This window comes from Cupressus sempervirens, chromosome 4 (genome assembly GCF_028749045.1).
Source record: "Cupressus sempervirens isolate cs-2001-9-10 chromosome 4, ASM2874904v1, whole genome shotgun sequence".
Classification (NCBI taxonomy): Eukaryota; Viridiplantae; Streptophyta; class Pinopsida; order Cupressales; family Cupressaceae; genus Cupressus; species Cupressus sempervirens.
The window spans coordinates 139,391,556-139,413,255 of NC_143121.1; the positions used below are offsets into that span (position 1 = coordinate 139,391,556).

The following is a 21,700-nucleotide window of genomic DNA, read 5'->3' on the forward strand; positions in this document are numbered from 1 at the left end:
CAACAACGTATACTCTTATATCTTTTCGCACCCATCACAAGTCGTAAGGCTGGGAATCCCGTAGCCCTAATCACAGATCTCGGCAGGAGAGGCGTCCATTGCAGCGTTGATTGAGAATCGTGGCATCCATAGCAGAGGCGCCCATTGTGGCTTCCAGTTATCTCCTTGCAAACTAGTGGGCATGTGGCGGCAAGAAGCGTTGCAACGAAGCATCGCACAAGGAATGACAAATGCTCGTATATTAGGTTTAGGGTTGGGGCAAAATGTGTTCGGGGGTTTGTTTTTTTATGACTTATTATTAGATTTTTTCACATTTAGGATAGAATACAATTTGTCTAAGAAATAGGTACTTCACAATTTAACATAGACACACGTCATTTATTCTAAATCATTGTCAATTAAATAAAAATCTTATTTTGAGTAATTAATAGATGTTGAGTGTTTATATAAATCACATATATTAAAATTTTAACATGATATATTGTTCAACTATTGGGACTTGATAAACTAAAGATGGGGGGTGGTAATCGACTATGATAGGTAGGACATTAGAAAAAGGTGAATTTGAATAGTTTTTACTACGACGCATATAATTGATATTAATTTTGATCATAATAAATCTAAACCTTAGTTATAAGTAGTTAACAAGGTGAAGAACACATTTAAAAAATAAAAATAAAAAAATTTCATCATTATGATGGGTTTTGAGTGGTCCAAAGTTAGGGTGCACGACTAGTGGGTCCTCTCCCCTATAACATATTTTACTTTCCTTACATTCTATCAAGTTTTAGCTATGAGTTTGTTGTACAATAGTATCATAACATGCTCAAGCCCATCTGTTTCACATGTTGTGATTAATTTTTAAAAAAATAATTAAAGAACTATGAGAATATTTTACATTAGTTATAAATTATATTTTTTCATAAAATTTGTTAGTTGGGCTTTTCCAATGCATTGATTAAAAAGCATTAGACGGAGCGGTCCACCATTTTAACCGCCAATCCCATAACTAAATGTACGTTAAATTTCATTGGACTCAATTGCTCCTCACGCCGCGACGAGATTTTTTTCCCTGTATATGACGGGACGTGAAAAAAATTCCGTCACACATCCATCAAAACTTTCACTTCCCTGTTCCCTCCCCGTGCATTGTGGATTATGGATTTTAGCTTTCACTGCTATGGTGGGAAATTATTATAAGGTGAAATTTGAGCGCGATTTATAAAGGTAGAAGGGGTCCGCTTTCATTGCTTGCTCTTCTTTGCTTGTTTATTCACTCATTTCCTTCGTGTGTCTGTCTGTCTGCCTTGTTTTTTCCCATATCAGATAGACTGACAGCATCAGCATCAGCATCAACAGAAGCAGCAGCAAAAATACTCCAACACGAAAAGGATTGCAGGAAATTTGGATGTAGCGAATGTACTCAACCCACTATTGTAGAAATTGTAAGGTGAGACGTTCGTTCTTATGTATTTTTAAGGCTATAATTTGGTTTTCTTTATCCCTGTCACTGTGGGATTGCCCTCATTTACATTCTTCTGTTTGCGGTTGTGGTTGTACAATTGTTGTTGTTATGTCTGTGCATTGAAAGATCTCAACAATAAGCTGTGAGAAGTTGAGGAGTGGAGTCGGTTTTGTGGCTCTGTCATCATAATTCTTTGCTTGCAGTCCAGATATTGTCTTTTATGGCGCTGTATTGCTGAATCGCGTAAAGTCGTAGTGGAAATTTAGCAAATTTAAGGTTAGGCGTGCGAGAATTTGCCTTTTGTAGTTGCATCAAACCGTTTCTGTAGACTTTCTCGTTGGTGATTTAGCGGAAATGTTGGCTTTAGGTTGGGATAAATCTGCAAAGCAACGGAAGAATAATTTTGAAAACGCTGCGAGCGGAATAGTTTCTGAAGACCGTGGGAATATTGTACGTTGAAGTTATTTTCGCCACGGAACGTTTCGATTGGACGTTTTTTGACGTAAGCGGAAAGATGCGCCTTTCGCCAGCGTTTCTCTGTAGATTGTTGAGTGTTGTGTTGCAAATTGTGAGGTTAGATTGGAAAAGATGTGTTTTACTTCGCATCATTTGCTGTTATATTGCAAATTTGAGTGTTAATGTGGACAAATTTGAGTATAACTTGCAAAAACGTTGAGGTGTCTCGCGATACTTGTAGGCAACGTGAATGTTTTGAATCGCTTTACGGAGTTCGTAGTTTTGGCAAATCTGAGTGTTACTTTGAAAATTTGAGCAATTCAAGTTTAAGGTCTATCTTAAGATGTTACTGTTATTTTTCGGAAATTACTGTGCTTTGATGGAAGTGTATGTGTTTTGTTGCAAATTTCGGTGTTATTTTGCATATTTATGCTTAATTACAGAGATTTGTTGCGTAATGGATTAATTTCTTCTATTTGAAGTTGTTAGTCACAAGCCTTATTTATACTTTCCCCCTCCCTGTTTGCAGCGGTGCAGACATTTCAAGGGCTGAGAACTAGTGCTCTTACTGAAGGGTTTCCTTCCAAACTGGCTCCTTTCAGCTACGATTCTTTTGTTTGCATGGAACAATTTTCCAACGGCCTCCGTTCTTCTTCATCTTCTTCTTCCCAGCATTTTCTTTACGCCCTGCAACAGCAACAACATTCAGAAGACACATTGTTGCAGAACCACAGCGGCAGCAATAACAGTAACAGCTTGAGCCCAATGGACACGAGCGTACTGGACAGGCAACGCGCCAGGCTTAATGCGTTGAACTGGACAAGCTCTGAGCAAATCAACGGTCCCTTTCATTCTTCGGACATGTTTTCTGACACCGTCCCCGACTGGCAGCAATCCGCACCACATAGCGGGCAATTACTGATGGGAAGTCGGGGAGACATGGCGATGTTTGGCATGAAACATCCGCTGAGCTTGCAGAATGGCTGGCCTAATCTATCGAACAGTGTGGTTAAAAGCGGGCAAGAAAACAACAGCGCCATGACTGCAGCTACATGTTTGAAGGCGCCATTCGAATCGGACCCCGGGTTTTTAGAGCGTGCTGCGAAATTCTCCTCATTTGAAAGGGATGGACAAATGTTAACCTATCAGAAGACGGTGCCTAACAGTTCAGAGAGCATTTCAAACGAACACCAGATGGCTTGTTCGAACGATTCAGAAGTCAGTAAGATGATTTGCCGGACGGTTAGCGCTGAAAAATCTACAGATAAATTGACGTTAGTTGCGCAAGAATCAAGCCCGTCGGAGAAATTGACAGCAGGAAACGGCAAATTTTCAAAGGATAATGTGGGAAGAAAGAGGAAAAACGATAGAACAAGGCCCCAGGAAATCAAGGTATGGTTCGTATTTGAGGTTTTGAGAAAAAGAAAATGCTTGAATTTTAGTGTATACCTCCCATTTGTTCTGTAATATAGTTTTTAGAAACAGTACACCGAGATATAGTCAAATTTGTTTGCCCAAATTGGCTCTTGAAAGTTTAAATGCAAGCATTTTCGAAGAAATTTGCGTTTAGGATAATACGAGCGAAGATTTCTCCAGTTCCTAGCAATAATGCATCCAAAACTTAGCCGTTTCTGAGATTTCAGTCCTTGGATTTGACCGTTAAGACTTTTAAGGTTATTGAGATCTACAGAATCCGTGAGAGACCTCTCTCTTTCATGGAAGGAATCTTTTGTCTGTAAGAATTTTTATAATCTTTGGAACTATAGCTCACATTTGACAGGATAGTTGGGCATTCGTCTAGATCTGCCCCCAATAACTTAAACAAGTGCCTGTTTTCAAGAAATTTGAGAAAAAAAATTGCATCTACCATTAGGCCTTGCTGGATGATTCTTCTGTTTTGAGGCATTTCCTTATCCAAATCCTTACATTTTCGCTCTTCTTGACTCACAATCTTGCAAGTTTCTTATGATTTCAGTAACTTCAGACAATCTTCTGTGAGCTTTTAACAATTCGTGAAGAAATTTCTTCTGTCATATCAAAAAACTCTTTGTTATTGCAAATTCCTAACATGATGAAGATATATTCTCTTTCCACGCGGAGAGTTTCCTGCTCTGATTTGTTCCTCGACCGAAAGTTATGACTTTCTTACGATTGTTACAAAGATCTTCCATAAAATAAAGTGCACATGTGAAGATTTGATATATAAAAAATAAAATCATTCTGGACCTCCAGTCCTTTGGATCCGTTCCTTCACTTCCAAAACCAAACGATTTTGTAATTAAATTTACTGATCTTGAATTTTCCTGGGATTTTGTAAATAATTTGCTTATCTTGAATTTTCCTGGGATTTTGTAAATAATTTGCTCATCTTGAATTTTTCTGGGATTTTTACAGATTGTAATGTTAAGAATTTACTAGCTATTCTAGGTTGTTATCCTTTAAACACTTCAATGTGCATTATTTAACTTTATTCTTTTGGCAAAATGCAATCCAGGCAGCAGATTCTGAAGAATCCAAAGAGAAAAGAACCAAATCTGGTGACAGCGGTGCCAAAGAAAAAGAGGACTTGAGAAAGAGCAGAACAGAGCAGAGTAACAGTGACAATTCAGTGGATTCCACTCAAAAGTCTGTAAAGGAAAGTTCAAAGGCTTCTGAGAATCAGAAACAGGACTACATTCACGTCCGAGCTAGGCGGGGTCAGGCTACCGACAGCCATAGCTTAGCTGAAAGAGTAAGGATTTTTCAATAACCTTGCTCCCTTCATGACAAACACGTTCAAGCCATGTGCATTCATAGGCTTCTAAATGTTACCCCTTATAATAATCACAAAGGGAAACAACCCATATTTTCAGATTTACAACGATTTCCCACAACGAATTGTTGGAGTTGCACTCCTGTTACCACTTAGTGGATACTATTTTACTTGAGATTTCTGCAAAACTGGAAAAGTATTATTACTTTTAGAATGGCTGCCACTTTTCACTTTTGTTTACTGCTTTTAAAACATGTTCTGTGAATGCATATGCCCAAATGTATAATGATTGGGATCTGTAAGCTTTTTCTAAGACTTCAAAGTTTTTGTGTACAGGTCAGAAGAGAAAAGATCAGCGAAAGGATGAAATATTTGCAGGATTTGGTGCCTGGTTGTAATAAAGTAAGTTGTATGACTTTTCTCTATTTTCCACACTCTGTCGTGTGCCCTCCTCTGCTCCTTTCTGTTATCCAATACAGTAAATTAACTTTTTGTCAGGAGGAATGCTCCTCTAAAGTAGCTTTTAACAATGCATTCCCTTTCAAAGGGTCTGTATATTACTATTAGTAATGCATATAAAAATATGTGGACCTCTTCAGTTATTTAGTAATTTTTTTCCATGGTTTATATTCATTTCAGGTTACAGGCAAAGCTGTTATGCTTGATGAAATCATTAACTATGTACAATCTCTGCAAAGACAAGTAGAGGTATTGTAAAATCCCTATAAAATATGCATACTAATAAAATAGAAAATTAAAAATGCTCTCACAGGGATTTTAGAAAAGCTCAGAAGATTCTTAGAAAGGTTGAAAACCGTCAAACCCGAATTGTGCAATTTGATACACTGAAATAAACTCCTAATCATCGTCAACAAAAAGTGATTAATTTTACACGGAGCTTCCATTTATAGTTTTCACAGAATTTGAAATATTTCTGATTCCTGACTTGTATTGCATGACATGACAGTTCCTATCAATGAAACTAGCAGCTGTTAATCCGAGGCTGGATCTAAACATTGACAACTTCTTTGCCAAAGAGGTAATACTAATGATCCCATCACTGCTAAGATTTGGGGGCAAATTCAACTTTTGTTTTCTTTTGAACATTTTCTGTGCGTAAAAGTTAAAGTTTGCATTGTAAATGTTGTGCAGATGATGGCTCCATGTGGAAGCTTTCCTTCTCTGGGAGGGATGTCTCCTGATTTGGTACCCTTTCTTCAGTTTCACCCAATGCAGCAGCAACAGGCTTCATTGCAAGCCGGAGTTTGCTCTGGATTCGATATACCCACAATTGTAAGCTCAGCAGATACAACTTCGCTCCATAGGACAAGCACTGGAGCTATTCCTGCAGAAATGTTTGGGGACACTAATTTCCAGGTGAGGACAATCTTTTTTCATAAAATATAGGGGAAGAGACCTAGCAGCTAGCCAGGCTAACTTAGTGCTCTTAGATTTCCTAAATTGCAAGTCAAATTATGCCAATTTTTTTGGTGTACCTCTTTAGGTGACTTGAGAGCTTAAAGCTAAGGTTTTGGTTTTTGGTCCTTCGAGTGCAAAGTGGCCTGAAAGTGTCATTTTAAAACACTCCCCTGATACCGGTTATGTTGCTCTCCCAATAGTTGCTCACCAAAAAACACCAAAAATACTAATACTTGTGGTAAAGTGTCCCAGTAGTCATTATGAAATGTTCCAATAGTGGTGCACAAATGGGTCAATCACCAACCAGAAAAGCTAAAAAATGATCAAACTATTAGTACATGTGTGATTGGCTATTGGGAGTTATCTATGACATCTACTAGGTCTCTTCTCCTATCATTTTCAACATCCTTTCGTAACCCAATTGATAATTGCAAATGACTGACAGATCTGTAATCTGATGACAGGTACATGCATCCTCTGCTTGGGATACCGAGCTGCAAAACGTTTTTAATACTAGTTTAGTTCAAGGAAGGCAGACTCCATTTGTATCTCAGGCGCTCTCTGGTAAGTCTGCCTAAATCATAATAAAGCTAATATTAATTATTATTATTTATTGTGATTAGTTATTATTAGTTAAGCTCCACTTCTAGGCTCTTCCCTTATATCGATTACATTCTTTGAAAATAATAATCACTAATTAGTTGTTCTCTATGTTTCAGGGCACTTGGACATTAATCACATGAAAATGGAGTTGTAATTCTCTGCATTGAAATTTTCATGTGGGGAGTGGGATTTGGGAGGCGAATTCCACGCGAAGCTTTATGATTCTTTGCTAATCTATATTCTAAAATCTTCTTTGTAATTCTATAATTGACGGATAATGCTATTTATCAATGTACGAGAGAACGGCAGCCAAGATTTTGACTGTGTAATTCCAGGGTTGATTCTTAGTATAATCAGAAATGTACATAGCTGTAAGCTTATCTATTTCGGAAATTTAGAGGTGGCAGATTCGCCACATTCTTTCTAGGATTCTCATTCCTAGCTTTAAAGCAGATTATCTATATGCTGTAAAGCTCAGTATTGTACAAGTATAAAAATATAACAAGCATAAGTGGCCATTTTTCGAAAAAAATAAAATCTATTGGAGTTTAGTTTTTGGCAGTACTAAGGGCACGGCCTATTTCATTTTCAAACAGTTTTGTCCAGATATTTATATTATAAATATTGTTTATAAATATGGTCAGTAGTTGTAACGTGTTTGTTCATGGAGCAGGTTTTGTCTGTTTGTTGATACATTGTTTTATTTCATTCAGTTGAATGAAAATTTTCTAGTTATACTTTTTATGGGCGGCAAAAGCTTGGAGTCCGTATTAAATTTATAAGTTTGATGGATTAATTTGTAAATTATGGCTGTGCTGTTTGGGTTTATATTTTAACCCTCACAAGTTATGGATGTGCTGTTAGGGTTTTAAATTTGTGTAGTTGTTTTTACAATAATTTCTTATTGGGGGCAGAAAAGAAGGGAAGGGGGTTGGCTGTATGGAAAGGAAGAGAAGAGAAATACAAAAATATTAGGAAATATTTCTTTTTCAATTGATTGAAATAGGAAATTAGAAGAAGATTTATTACTCTTTTTCTTAGTGGTTCATTTATTTTCCTTCTGTGAACTGAAAAAGCGAAAAAAAGTTTCCTACTCCTCAGTCTATTGGGTCACTAAAGACTTGCTACTCTTTATCTATTGGCTCACTAATTTTATTCTAACCTACTTATTTGATGCAGCAAAAAGATTTCTCACCCTTCAATTTATTAGCTCATTACTTTTATGTTTTCTAACTACATATTTGACACAGCAAAAAGAGTGCCCACTCTTTAATCTACTGACTCACTAAATTTCTCTTTTCTAACTATTTGAAGAAGATTTGAAGTGACATTGAAAGTGATAGGAGAAAGGTAATTTTTTTTAAGGATGAGAACATTACCAACTTGTTCAACTAGAATATTGTATTTAAGGCTGAATTTATTTATTGATAAATGTAAGTTTTTATGAAGGTATTTATTATGTGTAAGAAAAAAATAGTAAATTAAAAATATATATAAATATTTTTGATGAGTTACTTATTCGTAGGAATATAATAATCTAAAATATTTTTAAAAATAAATGTCAATGTTACATTAACAAAAAGTTCACTTATTTTATATGAATTTTTTACAATAGAGTGTGTTGAGTGAGAGCGAAAGGGTGAGTAGGGTGTTGCATGCGGCTAGGGTTTCAAATCCTGTGAAATCCATTGATGAAGACAATGGGGATTTAGAAGATGTTGAGCCAGATGGAAGGATGGCCTCCCTTGTGCCTACCCCTTGTTGGGTCATTTTTTGTTGCTATGAATTGTGGGTGGAGTCAGTTGTAAGGTGGGGGGCTTGGTTGTTGTTTCCATCCGAGCCCTTTGGGGATGTCATTTTCTCTAATATGTTGCTTTGTAGAGATGGATCCAGTTTTGTCATTAGTGGGTTTACCTCTCAACTGTGTGGTGTTTCCCTTAGTGATGGATGCTCTGTTTGCGAGCTTGGTATATTTGTTTTATGCCTCTCCATGTTGCATACATGAGTGTTGCATTGTTGGGTTATCCAAATATGGGGCTCGGTGCTATTTTATTTGTTGGCAAGTTTGGATATCCTCATTCCGCCTTTGGAGTGGTTTGCTTGGGAGTTTTTTGTGCTCCCCTGGAACAATGGGGATCTATCCTTGAAGGTATTTTCTCTCTTGAGAAGATTGGTTTTTGCCCCTTCTTTGTTCATTTAGGGGTGTTCTACTTCTGGGTTTACCAAATTTAGGGGCTCCTTGGTGGTTGGAAGTCAGGGATCTCTCCACTATGCCTCCTTATCGAGCTTTGGTGCTTCTTTCATGATGTGTATTACCCAGTCTCTTAAGTGGGCTCTATTTTTTGATTTTCATGTTAGTTACCAAGTGGGTGTTGTTTCTATTGAGATGAACTCTCATCTTCGATTTCAAAGGCACCTTCAGTTGGTGCTTTGGTTTGAGGATTGGTTCATGCTGTTGTACATTATGCGGACAACTCTTATTGAGGTGGGGATGCCATCTATTGAGGTGGTGATATATTGTGTGGATGTTGCTAGTAGTTGGTTGAGCAATACTCATTTGCTCAATGCCACGAAGGTGGAGTAGTTTCAAAAGAGGGTTTTATTGGGGTTTTTTTCCTCCTTGTTATTCCTATTGAGGTGGGTTTCCTTAATCTTAAGGGGGAAGAAAGCTATACTGGGAGTACTGCTTCTAATCTTTGTTTGTGGATTTCGAGTGTTCCTCCAAAGTGGATGTGGAGTTTGTTGGTTGAGTCTTCTACAATCTTGATAGTGAGATTGACTCCTATAGAGGTGGAGTTGATTCTGGTATTTTTGGTGGTGGTTAGTTTTATTAAAGAGGATGAGACCTGGGTCACCATTGGAGATAGTGTGGATGTTTGGGAGTTTCTCTCCCCTAGCATTAGATTTAGGATCTTCCCCTCCGCTACTATTAAGGAGGACCCCATCGCTATTAAGGTGGGAAGAGACTTTATGGGGGCACTGAAGATTTTTGAGACAGTTGACTTGAGCTGGTGGTTTTGTTGGCTATGAACCTATAGCTATAAGGGTGAAAAAAGAACATGCCACCCTTTGCCTATGATTGGTTTTTGGGCATTTTGAAGATGAGTTTGTCTCTCCCTCTTTGTTTCTTTTTCTCCTATGATTGAGTAGTTGTTGTTTGTTTTAAAGGGCTCACCCGGGTCCTTTGTTCTTGTTTTTGGGTTAAGAATGCAACTAGTATGAGGGCTTGTCCCATGCCGATCCTTAGTAGTGTGGACCATGGTTGGTGGATTTTTCGCATTCAGACCTTTGTTTTTGATAGAGGCAAACCTCAGTTGATGTCTCTTTGGATGTCTTGCACTAGTGTTGTTAATTACTTGTTCAACAGTTTCTAGTGTCCTCTATTTGTACCACAGGTCAACACCCTCTTGTTGCTTTTTATATTAAAAAACAAAAAAACTCACTAAGGACCTATATTCACTATGATTCATTTTTCACTAAATTGTTTAAAATAGATTCTACTTCATAGAAATACCTATATTCACCATGATTCATTTTTCACTAAATTGTTTAAAATGGAGTCTACTTCATAAAAATGCAAATGACAATAACATAAAAAAAGGCTAAGGTATTTGTGATTTATAATTTCTAGATTAGATTGTGTAGGGTTTTTTTGATGTTAAAAAAACTCTACACAATCTAATCCAGAAATTATAAATCACATTTACATGGATTGTGGAAATCTAATAGATCTTACTAATGTATTTCTTAGAGCACACTACACAAGAGGACATATTTATGGTTGTCCTCAAAGGAAGAATAACTTAAGGGAGAAATGTGGGACAAAGAAAGATGGTTGGAAGGTATCTAGAGGCACTTTTATCCTACATTTCATTAGTGGGTACACTTGGTAGGAATGAAAGGGTTATAAATAAGATGTTTTTATGATATAGTAAAAGAGAAGATAGATTTAAGGATTCATTAAATACATAGATTAATGAATTTAAATGAATCACATAAATATTTTGATGATTAAATCAATTGAATTAGATGAGAACTGATTTAATGATAAAAACTAATAATTAATTAATTAAATAAGAAATAATACTTTGATTAATATTGAGGATAAATTTGTGTTTCACATTTTCATATGATTTAAGCTAGTGGGGACATCTGGTGGTATTGTCACCATGTGGGATCCAGAAAAGGTTAATAGGGGTTTGACCTTCTCTAATAAGAATGTCTTGATTACCAATTTAAAAATTCAATGACCACACTCTAGTGCATGGCTAATGTTTATGCACCCAACTCCTGTACTCATGAAAATAAATTTTTGGGATGAGATCTCATCCCTTATCCAAAAATTCAATTCCTCACGCTAGCTCCTTAAGATGAGCTTTAATACTCCCTCCAAACATGCATTACTATAAAGAGGATCCCAATGATAGACATGTTAAGCACGAGACTTCAAATCACTACTTTTTCCCTCACAAAAGATGGGTGGCCTTAAGGACTATACTAACAACATGGTTGATTTTTCAATTTCATTAATGCTATAGGTCCAAGATGGTTGATATAATCTAAATTGACAAATGTTCATGTAGTCAAATCATGGGAAATGCATAAATCTTATACAACTAAGGTTTGATAGATTTCTTTGCTTCAATAATTATGACACAGGCTTCAAATCTTTCCTAATTTTCCTCCTTCTCGAACACATTTGACCACAATGCCCTCTTACTAGAATGGAAGAACAAACCACAAAACAAACATAGCTTATTTCATTATCAAATCATGTAGAAAACTCACCCTAACTTTTATTCATCCATTAAGGAGTGGTGGGGGTCACTAGAGTGTGGACTCTAATGTACTAGATAGCTTGAAACCTTACATTATTAGGAAGAATGTAAAGAAATGGATCAAAGTTCACATTTAGTGACATTTTTTAATACATAAAAAAATCATTTAAAGTTGATTTCTATCCAAGAATAAATGGATAGGGTTGACCTTTACGTGACTACACATGTTAAAGAAAGAATTTTACGCTCCAAATAGGGATGTTTCATATATAGGGAGTAAATATTTTAGAAGTAGAGGACCAAAGTCTAGTGGTTGAAAGTATGGAATATGAACTCAACCTTCTTTTATCACTCAACAAGTACACAAAAGGAGCACGATTCTAAGCCTTAGAGATGAACATAATAAGGTCATCATAGAGGATGTGAAGCTAAGATATCTGGTTCCACATTTCTTTTACATGACCTTTAGAGATGATAGTTGTGTTGTTGACAGTTCTTTGGAAGCCCAAATCTCAGATTAAATCCCAAGGGTTTTTATTGGTTGACAAACAAAGTTTCTGGTCACAATTACTACAAAAAATTGAGGAATGCCATCTTCTCTATGCATGTGTTCAAGGCCCCAAACCTTTATGGTTTTCCCTTGGCCTCTTTTAGGATTTATGAGATATACTTGGAATATATGTGATTGTTGCCATCAATTTTTTTTTTGAAAATGGGGAAACTCCTTAAAGAGTTAATTGACATTTTATTACTTTAACTCAATAGACTTAAAAACCTCTTTCTCTCTTCATAAATTTAGGCCAAAAATCCATTGTAATACAATCCATAAAATCTTTTCCAAAGACTTGGTTAACAAAATCAAACCCACACTTGACAATCTTATCAATTGCAACCAAAAAGAGTTTGTCCCTAGGAGGAAAATCTTCAATGCAACTATTAGTACTCATGAAGTTTTCCACTCCCTAGAGAAATGCAAGATGTCAAGGACGGTATTTAAAATGACTATATTTTTTGGCAATTTGGATAAGGGTAGTTGTTAGGGTTGTCATTTATGATAACATATTGCTAATTTTAAGATAGCAGAAGTTAGGGTGAAGTTTGGAGCAACTATAAATAGGAAATTTCCTAAGTGTAATGTTGGTAAATAGGAAACATATAGATAATTTTGTTTCATGAGCTTTACTGGAAGCATATTGTGTTATGCAGGCTTAGTGGAAGGTAGTACATGTGTGTTAAAATGTTGTCACACTTCTATGAATCATTACATGTAAGAAAACTCAAGAATGAGCCCTCACAAATCGATCTATAGCTCTCTACTCATAGAGTGCAAGGGTTTGCAATGGAGGCCCTCAGTTTGACCTATTTTTGTGCCCATGCAAGTACACCATGAGATGAGAGATTCAAAGAGGAAAAGCAAGAATGCTAGTCTCCATGATCTTCAAATATGCATGAAAATAAGATCTAATCTATGAAATCAAAATCTAATTTATAAATGCAAGATCTAAGCTAAAAGCCCATGATGGGTGCAAGAGAGAAAAAGACAAGAAAATAGAAATTCTCCACAAAAAGCTTTTGTATTCAAACTCCTTCAAAAATTGGTCTTCAAACCTGCAGCATAACGATAGCATAATCATGGGTCCTAACATGAGGAGAGGGCTCTCCCTTATAAAGGAAATTATGGAGGTGAGAGGCTTCTCACAACCAATATGGGATAATAGAGCTTGATCCATGTGAGACAAAATTCCACCAATGAGAAAAGAGGAGTGGTTGAGAAGAAAGTGGCGATCCATGTGAGACAAGATTCCACCAATTAGAAAAGAAGAGTGGTTGAGGAGAAAGTGGAAAGATAAATCCCACTTAGATCACATTTTTAAGTGTAGAGAAATTAAATAAAAAGAATTTATTTTATTTCCTTTTTTTTATCAAAAGAGATATTTAAGTGGGATTTTTATTTAATTAAAAGGGAGCAAGTTCTTTTTAATTAAATAGCAGATATTTAATTAAATTAAAAGAGAGGTTTTTCTCTTAATTAATTAAATGTGGATGAACTGTTTAATTAAAAGAGAGGTTTTCTTTCAATTAAATGGGGATTTTATTTTATTTAATTAAAAGAGAAGATTTTCTTTTAATTAAATAAGACTTGGAATAAAATGATCAATCTTAGAAATGAAATAAATCGAATTTGATCAAGGAAATTGATTTGAATTGATTTAATAAAATATTACAAACCATTGATTCAAAAAATTTGATAAATTGATAAATTGAATAATGGGGGCCCATAGTCTAGGCGACCATTTTTGGGTGCATACAGTACATACACCATAGAGTATGTATACAACACCACTGAAGGTTGTGCTAAGTTTTGGATGAGTTTTCAAAGATAGGTATGATAGTACAAAATATGGCAATGGATAGAGTACTAAGTTTTTGGCTAAGGAATTATTTTGGCTTGGAAGAATAATTACTTAACAAAGTAGGGATGACATCCTATATGTTAACCCTCACATGAAAAAAGTTAATTCGAGGATATAGTAATGTGCAAGGAAAAACAAGGCCAACATATCAAAGTTTTGGATTTAAAGAAGATTTTCTTTGTTTGGTGAAGATGTTAGTGATGTTGTAATGACATAACTGATATATGCAAGATTTGTATATGTTGTATAGATGTAAAATTATGTGATAGAGAAAAGAATAACATTGTATGAACATTCTTGTGAAGTGAATCTACAAGGACAAATTAGATATTGAAGATATCAACATTGTCAAGGTTTCAAATCTATTTTATAACTTGTAATGTTATGTATGCATGTTTGGGTTGTGGGATCAACTTGTAATTTCTACTATAATACCAACTCTTAACAAGGTTGAGGCTTCTAACAAGTCCTAGTCCTCTAACAAGGAAAAATACACTATACAGATGTAATATACTCCTAATAGGGTCAATATCTTTCATAAGATATTTTTGATTAGTGGGTCATTTTGTGGTTACCATTCCCACTAGGTTTTTCCCTAGCGAACAAAATATGGTTTAATGAGTTTCTTTATGTTGTGCATGGTTTTTCTTTTCAATTCACTAATTTATGCAAGCTTAAGATTTGTAGTGATATCCATAGTTAGGCATAAAGTTGTTTAAAGCATATGAAGATCACTATGGATTCAATACACTTGCAGAAGTATATTGAAGCATCTCTTGAGAAACTTGACATAGTTACTAATGAAAGGAATAAGTTGAAAATCAAGCTTAAAGATGTATAAGACTTTATTCATAAGTTGAAGGATTAGATTGAAAGCACAAGATCTAAGAAAGTACCTGAACAAATCAAGGATCATGAGTCAACTACAAAACTTAAAAAGGAGAATGAAATTACGAGGCATGAACTTGGAATTACAACACTGAAGATGAGTATGATGGAAGATGAACAAAATAATCAATCAAATTTGAGAAGCAAGAGTGCATATATGAAATACCAACTTACTAAGGTGACATCTGAACTTGAGAGTACAAAGTTACAGTTCATAGAACTTGAGAAGTATAATATTATTGTGAAAGGAGAGCTTATACAAACCAAGCAACATCTTGAGAATTTTTACACAAGAACAAATCAAATTGATGAACAAATTATGGCACAAAGACCTATTGAAGATAAGATAGGAATCAAATATATTGAAGGAGAGTCATCTAAACGATCTGAAGTTACTTAAGAACAAGAACTTGTGAATTGTTGACACACAAGTTTGCACCCTTTCTTAAGGTATGATCCTCAAGCAACCTTGTGTAACATGGAAACAATCTCCAAGGTGTTGGACTTGAACTTTAAGATTGAGTCTCTGGAGAAGGCCAACTTCCTTACAATCAAGATGCACCTAACTACTTTTTTGAAAGAAAAGGGAGAAGGAAATGCATGAAATCAAACTACCTAATATAATCTAGAGGGGGCGATGCACCGAATAGTATGTTGATCTACTTCTTTCTAATAACTACACTAAAACCCAATAGACCTCACAAGATATACCACTATCTATATTCCTTCAATCTTAACACCATAGAGAAGCCAAGAAAATAACATAGCTGTACAAGGAATACTATAAATTCACTTAACATATTGGCTAATTGAAATGAATATAATCATATGGTGTTACAATTGCCAAAATACATCTAGGAAAATGAGGTATAATTAGCTTACACAAATTTAACTAGCTAAGAATGGATATGACAACAACGATTTCTATTGAATAAGAGGCAAGAGCATTTCTAGAGAATATCTGCAGAAGACCATAAAAGAGAGATCAATTGAAAAACCAAAAAACTTTCCTTCTATAGGGTGCTAGCATAACCCAAATACAACCTCAAGTTTAAAATCCATCAACAATAGGATTGGATTGCAGATGAGAGAAATAAATAAGAATCAGAAGAAAATCTGATCATGAAATGCAACCAGTTGCAAGAAATGATAGAATGACAAGGAAAAGGTGCACTCAGTTGCAAGGGATCAAATCAAATAGAATTGATCATAACATGCATTTAAGAAGCATAGAATGCAATGGCATCGATGACACAAAAAAAAGGGTTGTAGGTGAACAAATCATTTCTCCTAACTACTACTTTGGATAGTGTTCACGATGCCCCAAGTCAGCCATGCCACCAAGTCAATTGAATTCAATCATTTAATCCACTACATGGCCTCATATCTTTTAAGCATTCTACCACCTCACACAACCTTTTAATTGTCATGTTGATATGTGCTTGCTCCTATTTGTGGCTTCACAACTCATTTTTTCCATTGACTGCATGGCTTGCAAAATCATAACTTTCTTGTTTTATGCCCTATCCCTGCTTCACAACCTAAAATCACTTTAGCTTTCTAAGTGTAGCAACTTAAGCTTTGAACTCACCTCTTGACCTTGCAAGAGTGTGACAAAGGAAATCGCCACTTCACTACCCAAACCTTGGTCTACTCTTAACCAAGTGTGATGATGCAAACAAAGTATTTCACAACCTCGTGACCCCCATCACAAGTTAGTGTTGACTCCTTGCCAAGATGTGAAACATTGAAAATTGACTGTTGTTGTTAACCTTTATTCTGTCATAACTTAAAACTCCAAAGCTTATTGATGAAGTGATATCTATTGAAGCCTATTTGTATTTATAGAAAATAAACTCCTTCAAAATTGATTATATTAACCTACCTCACAACCTTATGATGATGCAATGAAGGATTTTGCAACCTCACCACCCTAATCCTGGGTTAAAATTAACTGCATACGAAGATGCGAAAGCATTAAACTTGACTATTTTGGACTAGATCATGACTTCACAACTTAAGATTCCATAATGCATAGATGATTTGTGATCTTGCGATTGGTGACCTTTACTCCTTTGCAACCTAAACTTGAATGTTAGCCCAAATAGCTATGAAGTTGCACTAACGATAATTTTGACCATGTCACACTCTCATAGCCAATTTGACAGTTAAGTCACAAACTAGAGTGACATGGCAATGAAGGGAAATCACATCATCACAACTTGAAGTGCTTATAGGATAGTCATACGATGCAAAAAAAACATAAGACGTAGGGATTGAAAAAGGAAGGAACAAGGTTTTTACATATCCCCTATATCCTTGCATGGAAAATATGAGTAATTCAATGAATGCAAGACATGGCCATCACCCTGGATACTTCATGAGGCTGACAAAATTGGAATTTTAGAAGGAGGCTAAAATGGTTAACATTTCTAGCGACTCAGAGGGGATGCTTTCCTGCTAAGAATGGACTAGTGGCCTTAAGCAATCCATTGGGATGAAGTCACAAAAATGGGCCCTGTTATTCCACTTGTAACCTCACAAAATCTACCTCGGTAACTGTGAAACTTCAAAATTTTTCTACCTCACAAGAAATAGCCTTTTTTTGTGCACTTATTGAAAACTGGAAAACTACTCTATTATGTACATAAACCCTTAACCTTCTGTAGAAGCAAGGCTTAAGGTAAACTCCATTAACTAGAATTGACAAAATATCATCATCAGGATTGGATAACTAAAAAGCATTGGCCTCTTTACAGCTAGTGATACCGTATGGGCCACTCCACATAGCATCAAACTTGGAGTGTCTACCTAGTTTAGCTCTGTCTCCATCTCACTTAAGAACAAGGTCTTCTTCCTTGAAAACTCTCGCTGAAGCCTTCTTGCAAAGCTTCTTTTGACTTGTTGTTGACATGTCTCAAGTGGCTGCATAGCTTGCTGTCTTTTTTATTTTAGTTCAACCAACTCTGCCAACCTAACTGTCTTAGCATCATTCTCAACTAGCTCTAATTGATGAGTTAGCTCAAGAGAGGGGAATTCAAGTGAAATAGGAAGCCTTTCTTCTCGTTCATATACCAACATAAAGGGCGAGTTCCTAATTTCTCTCTTAGGTGTAATTCTATCAACCCAAAGGGTAGTCCTCAAATTGGCATGTCAACACCTCTGGTTATCTTCAATTGTCCTCTTTATTATTTTGATGAGGTTCTTGTTAGAGGATTTAGCCAAGCCATTTTCTTGGGGGTAATAATTTGAGGAAGTGCTCAAATATATTCCATGTTCAATAGCCTAAGAGCATATATGAGTTCCAATAAAAGACTTAGCATCATTTGATATAATAGTCGAAGGAACACCAAATCTGGTCACTATTCCATCAAGGAACTCAACCATTAAAACCTCTATTGCATCCTTTAAGGCTACTAACTTTTTCCACCTTGTGAAGTAATATGTGGCTTAAGATCCATTTGTGACCATAACTAGAGGGTGGGTTTATTAGACCAATGAAATCCAAACCCCATTGAGAAAAAGGTTGATCTACTTGAATAGGATGAAAATGAAGGGTAACCAACCTTTGTTTCCCTGAGAAGAATACACATTCCTCACATTTCCTCACCCATTAGTGAAAATTATTAAACAAGGTTGCCCAATAACAACCAACCCTCATTATCTTCATTGTTGTAATCCTAGCTTAGAAATGACCAATAGTAGGGCCATCATGGAACTCTTTTAATAACCTACTGATCTAATAATTTTTGATACACCTCAATAGGACTCCATGAGGATCCTTCCTAAACAATATTCCATCCACCAAGGCATAATGAATAGAATATAATCTAAGTTGTCTTCTCTTGGCTTTGTTTATACCTTGGGGATATCTTCCTTCCACCAAGAAGGTAGTCATGTCGTGCAACCAATCATTCTAATTTTCATTATCTACTAGTTTCTCACCTTGGATTAAGAGGGCAACCTCCTCAGGTGTCTCAAAAGATGAGGCCATTTTCTCACCCAATCCTTTTCCTCTCACAAGCTTGGTGATTTTAATATCAATGTCATACTCCATAACCTTGGTGATCCAACCAACTCTCTTTTCATTGATATCCTTGTTCAGAAGGAACTCCTTTACACTTGCATGTGGGACCAAGATTTGTACCTTGTTATGGGATAGAAGGTGTTTGAACTTTTTGAGAGCCCTTACAACAACAAGAAATTGCTTTTATACATAGTTATGTCCGCTCTCATAATCTTTAAGCCCTTCACTAAAGAAAGAAATGGGCTATTCTAGGTTCTCTTCATTTAACTATGTTAGAAAAACTAATATACTTGACTCTCCTCCAAGAGAGTAAAGGATGAAATCTCTGTTAAAGTTGGGATTGACAAGAGTGGGAGATGATGCAATTGATTTCTTGATCTCCTCAAAACTGGCCTTCCCTTCCTTGTTCCAAGTGAACATCATATTCTTCTTCAACATGGTTGTGAGAGGTTTCACCATGGAAGAAAGATCAAGGATGAACCTTCTCACAGAGTTGATCCTACCAAGAGAACTCTGCAATCCTTTCTTGTGGTTGGGGAGTGGGAGAGAGAGAATTGCTTCTACCCTTTTTGGATCTATTGCTAGCCCATCTCTTGATACAATGTGTTCCAGGAGCTTTCCTTGGTCAGTGGAAAACATACACTTATTTGGGTTTAGAGACACACCATACTCTCTGCATCTAATGAACACCTACCTCAAATGATCAAAGTGATTTGCTATATGTTTTGAAAAGATAGTTATATTATCAAGATCTATCAACGCAAAATTCTCTAGCACGCTCTTGAAGGCCATCTCCATTGCCTTTTGAAATGTAGAACCTGCATTGGTTAGTTTGAATGACATTTACAATAGGCATAAGTACCCCATTTAGTAGTGAAGGCTATCTTGTATCAGTCTGACTCTTGGACTAACACTTGATTATAACCTAAAAAACCATCTAAGAAAGAAAACCTCTCTGAACCACTAACCTTCGATAGAATTTTTTCCATAGAAGGAAGGGGATGGCAATCTTTAAGAGAATCTTTATTAAGGTCCCTAAAATCTACACATAATCTGATTTCTCCATTCTTCTTTCTAGCCAGAACAAGATTGTCTACCCATGAGGAGAACTTAATAGGGGAAATATTGTTAGACTCTATAAGTTTGGACAACTCTTTTCTCATTAATGGTTCAATCTTAGGGTTAACTGGCTTTTTTTTTTGTCTAACAAGATTTGCATCATGGTTTAAATCTATAGTATGGTGGAATAAGCTTGTGTCAAAACCCTTTAAGTTTTCATATGTCCAAGTAATAAAATCATTAAATTCTTGACATAAATTAATGATAACTTCTTGTTCAGTCTCTGTGCATACCTTTCCCAAGTTAAAAGTCTTTCCATGAGTAATGGTGACAGACATGTAGCCATCCCTCCTTGTAGTCAAGTTCAAACCCTTGTTTCTTGCTTGATCATCAAAGTTGAATATGACCTCTAAAGTGACTATACCTTTAGTTAATTTTTTGGAATTAAGATTCATAATTTGATCTCCATATCGACTTTGCATCTTAGAATGATTTTAGCAAAGAATTCAACTTCATTTTGTAGGAAATTGACAATTTGTAAGTCAGAATCAAACACTCGCCAATTTGTACAATTATCTAGGACAACGAGCCTTACAAGTCTAATTTGTTATTCCTTTTCATTAGCAACATGTTTTGGTATGTCATAATGAGCACCAATTTCTACAAGCCTATCAACATGTTTATTTTTATTCCTAGGAACACTATGAATGTTGAACGCTTGGAAACTTTCAAGTAGATCCCAAACTCTATGCTTTTATGATTTGAGAAGGTTGCTCTTTGTGACATTTTGATTCCTGATTTGATTGACAACCAATTCCCTATCCCAAATACTTTCAAGAGATTAATGCTTCTTCTTTGTGCAAGTTGGAGACCTTGGATCAAGGCTTCATATTCGGCCACATCATTAGTGTAGCTGAATTGGAGTCTATATAAAAAGTAATACTTCTCCAAACTAGGGGAAACGAGAATTACACAACACCTAAACCATTTTTTTTTCCTTGAGTCATCAAAGAACATATTCCACAATCTATTTGTATCTTCTTTTGCTTTCATGAGATTGGGAATAGTAGCACCCTCCTCAAATATACAATAAGTCCCAAGACCTGTCTCTTAAACTTCTTGTATTGGGTTAGGTTGCAAATAATTACACCATTCATCTAAAATATAATCAAGAACTCCTATTAAGATTGTAGCATGTTCATGAGTTATGTATTCCTCATCCTCTTCTTAGATTGTGCAATTCATATTTATGGGTTTGGGAGTATAAGTTTCTATGTGATTAAGGGCCAATGGTTCAGACTTTATGGAAGCCTTCATTCCATATCTTGTCCTGAAGAAAATGTAGGATCAATCAGATGCAATATAACCACAAATTTATGCAGTAAAATCCCTAGATAGGAAAATTAAAAAATGTTGGGGAAGCTCAACAACTGAGATGTCTTGGATGATAGTACAACTAGGACATGCATGCAATGCCGTCTTCATATTTTTAAACACTTCAACTATTGTAACAAGAACTACCATCCAACTAAAGAACCCCTTTAGCCATTGGCTTATACTGGTTACTAAGGCCATCAACCACACACTTTGGCATAATTGAGCTGCTAGCTTTGGAGTCTATCATGAAATTGTGAACTAATTTATCTCCTATAATCAAACAGAGATAAAAATGGGAAGGCTTACTCTTCTTAGTTGTTTCTTCTTCCTTTGTAGGTTGCACAAAGCTTGATGCTCCCTCCATGGTGGCTAGTCCATTTTGCATTGTGATAGTCTTTAGTTCTTGTTGCAACAATTCCAATTGAGATGGCATTGTAAGAACATCCCACATAGGAACATTGA

General features: G+C 35.8%; 1 protein-coding gene across 6 annotated transcripts; it reads left to right on the forward strand.

Annotated features, from left to right (window-relative positions):
- Nucleotides 1–1,153: 1,153 nt before the first annotated feature.
- LOC149560338 (uncharacterized) lies at nucleotides 1,154–7,256 on the forward strand. 6 transcript variants are annotated; one of them, XM_089824615.1, is made up of 10 exons: nucleotides 1,154–1,227; nucleotides 1,327–1,450; nucleotides 2,451–3,313; nucleotides 4,416–4,652; nucleotides 5,010–5,075; nucleotides 5,313–5,381; nucleotides 5,641–5,712; nucleotides 5,826–6,050; nucleotides 6,557–6,656; nucleotides 6,812–7,256. In XM_089824615.1, the coding sequence occupies exons 3-10, from the start codon at nucleotides 2,543–2,545 to the stop codon at nucleotides 6,847–6,849; spliced, it is 1,578 nt and encodes a 525-aa protein (XP_089680741.1). In that variant the 5' UTR covers nucleotides 1,154–1,227; nucleotides 1,327–1,450; nucleotides 2,451–2,542; the 3' UTR covers nucleotides 6,850–7,256. The 6 variants fall into 6 exon arrangements, with proteins under 6 accessions (XP_089680741.1, XP_089680742.1, XP_089680743.1 ...); XM_089824616.1 differs by having other exon boundaries at nucleotides 1,154–1,201; XM_089824617.1 differs by lacking the exon at nucleotides 1,154–1,227 and adding an exon at nucleotides 1,833–2,038 and having other exon boundaries at nucleotides 1,228–1,450.
- Nucleotides 7,257–21,700: the final 14,444 nt, after the last annotated feature.

Excerpts from the sequence above, each read along its gene's own strand:
- LOC149560338 (XM_089824615.1), top strand. The coding sequence starts at position 2,543 with ATGGAACAATTTTCCAACGGCCTCCGTTCTTCTTCATCTTCTTCTTCC. Across the intron at positions 3,314-4,415 it reads CAAGGCCCCAGGAAATCAAG|GCAGCAGATTCTGAAGAATC; the intron begins GTATGGTTCGTA and ends AATGCAATCCAG. Across the intron at positions 5,713-5,825 it reads ACAACTTCTTTGCCAAAGAG|ATGATGGCTCCATGTGGAAG; the intron begins GTAATACTAATG and ends AATGTTGTGCAG.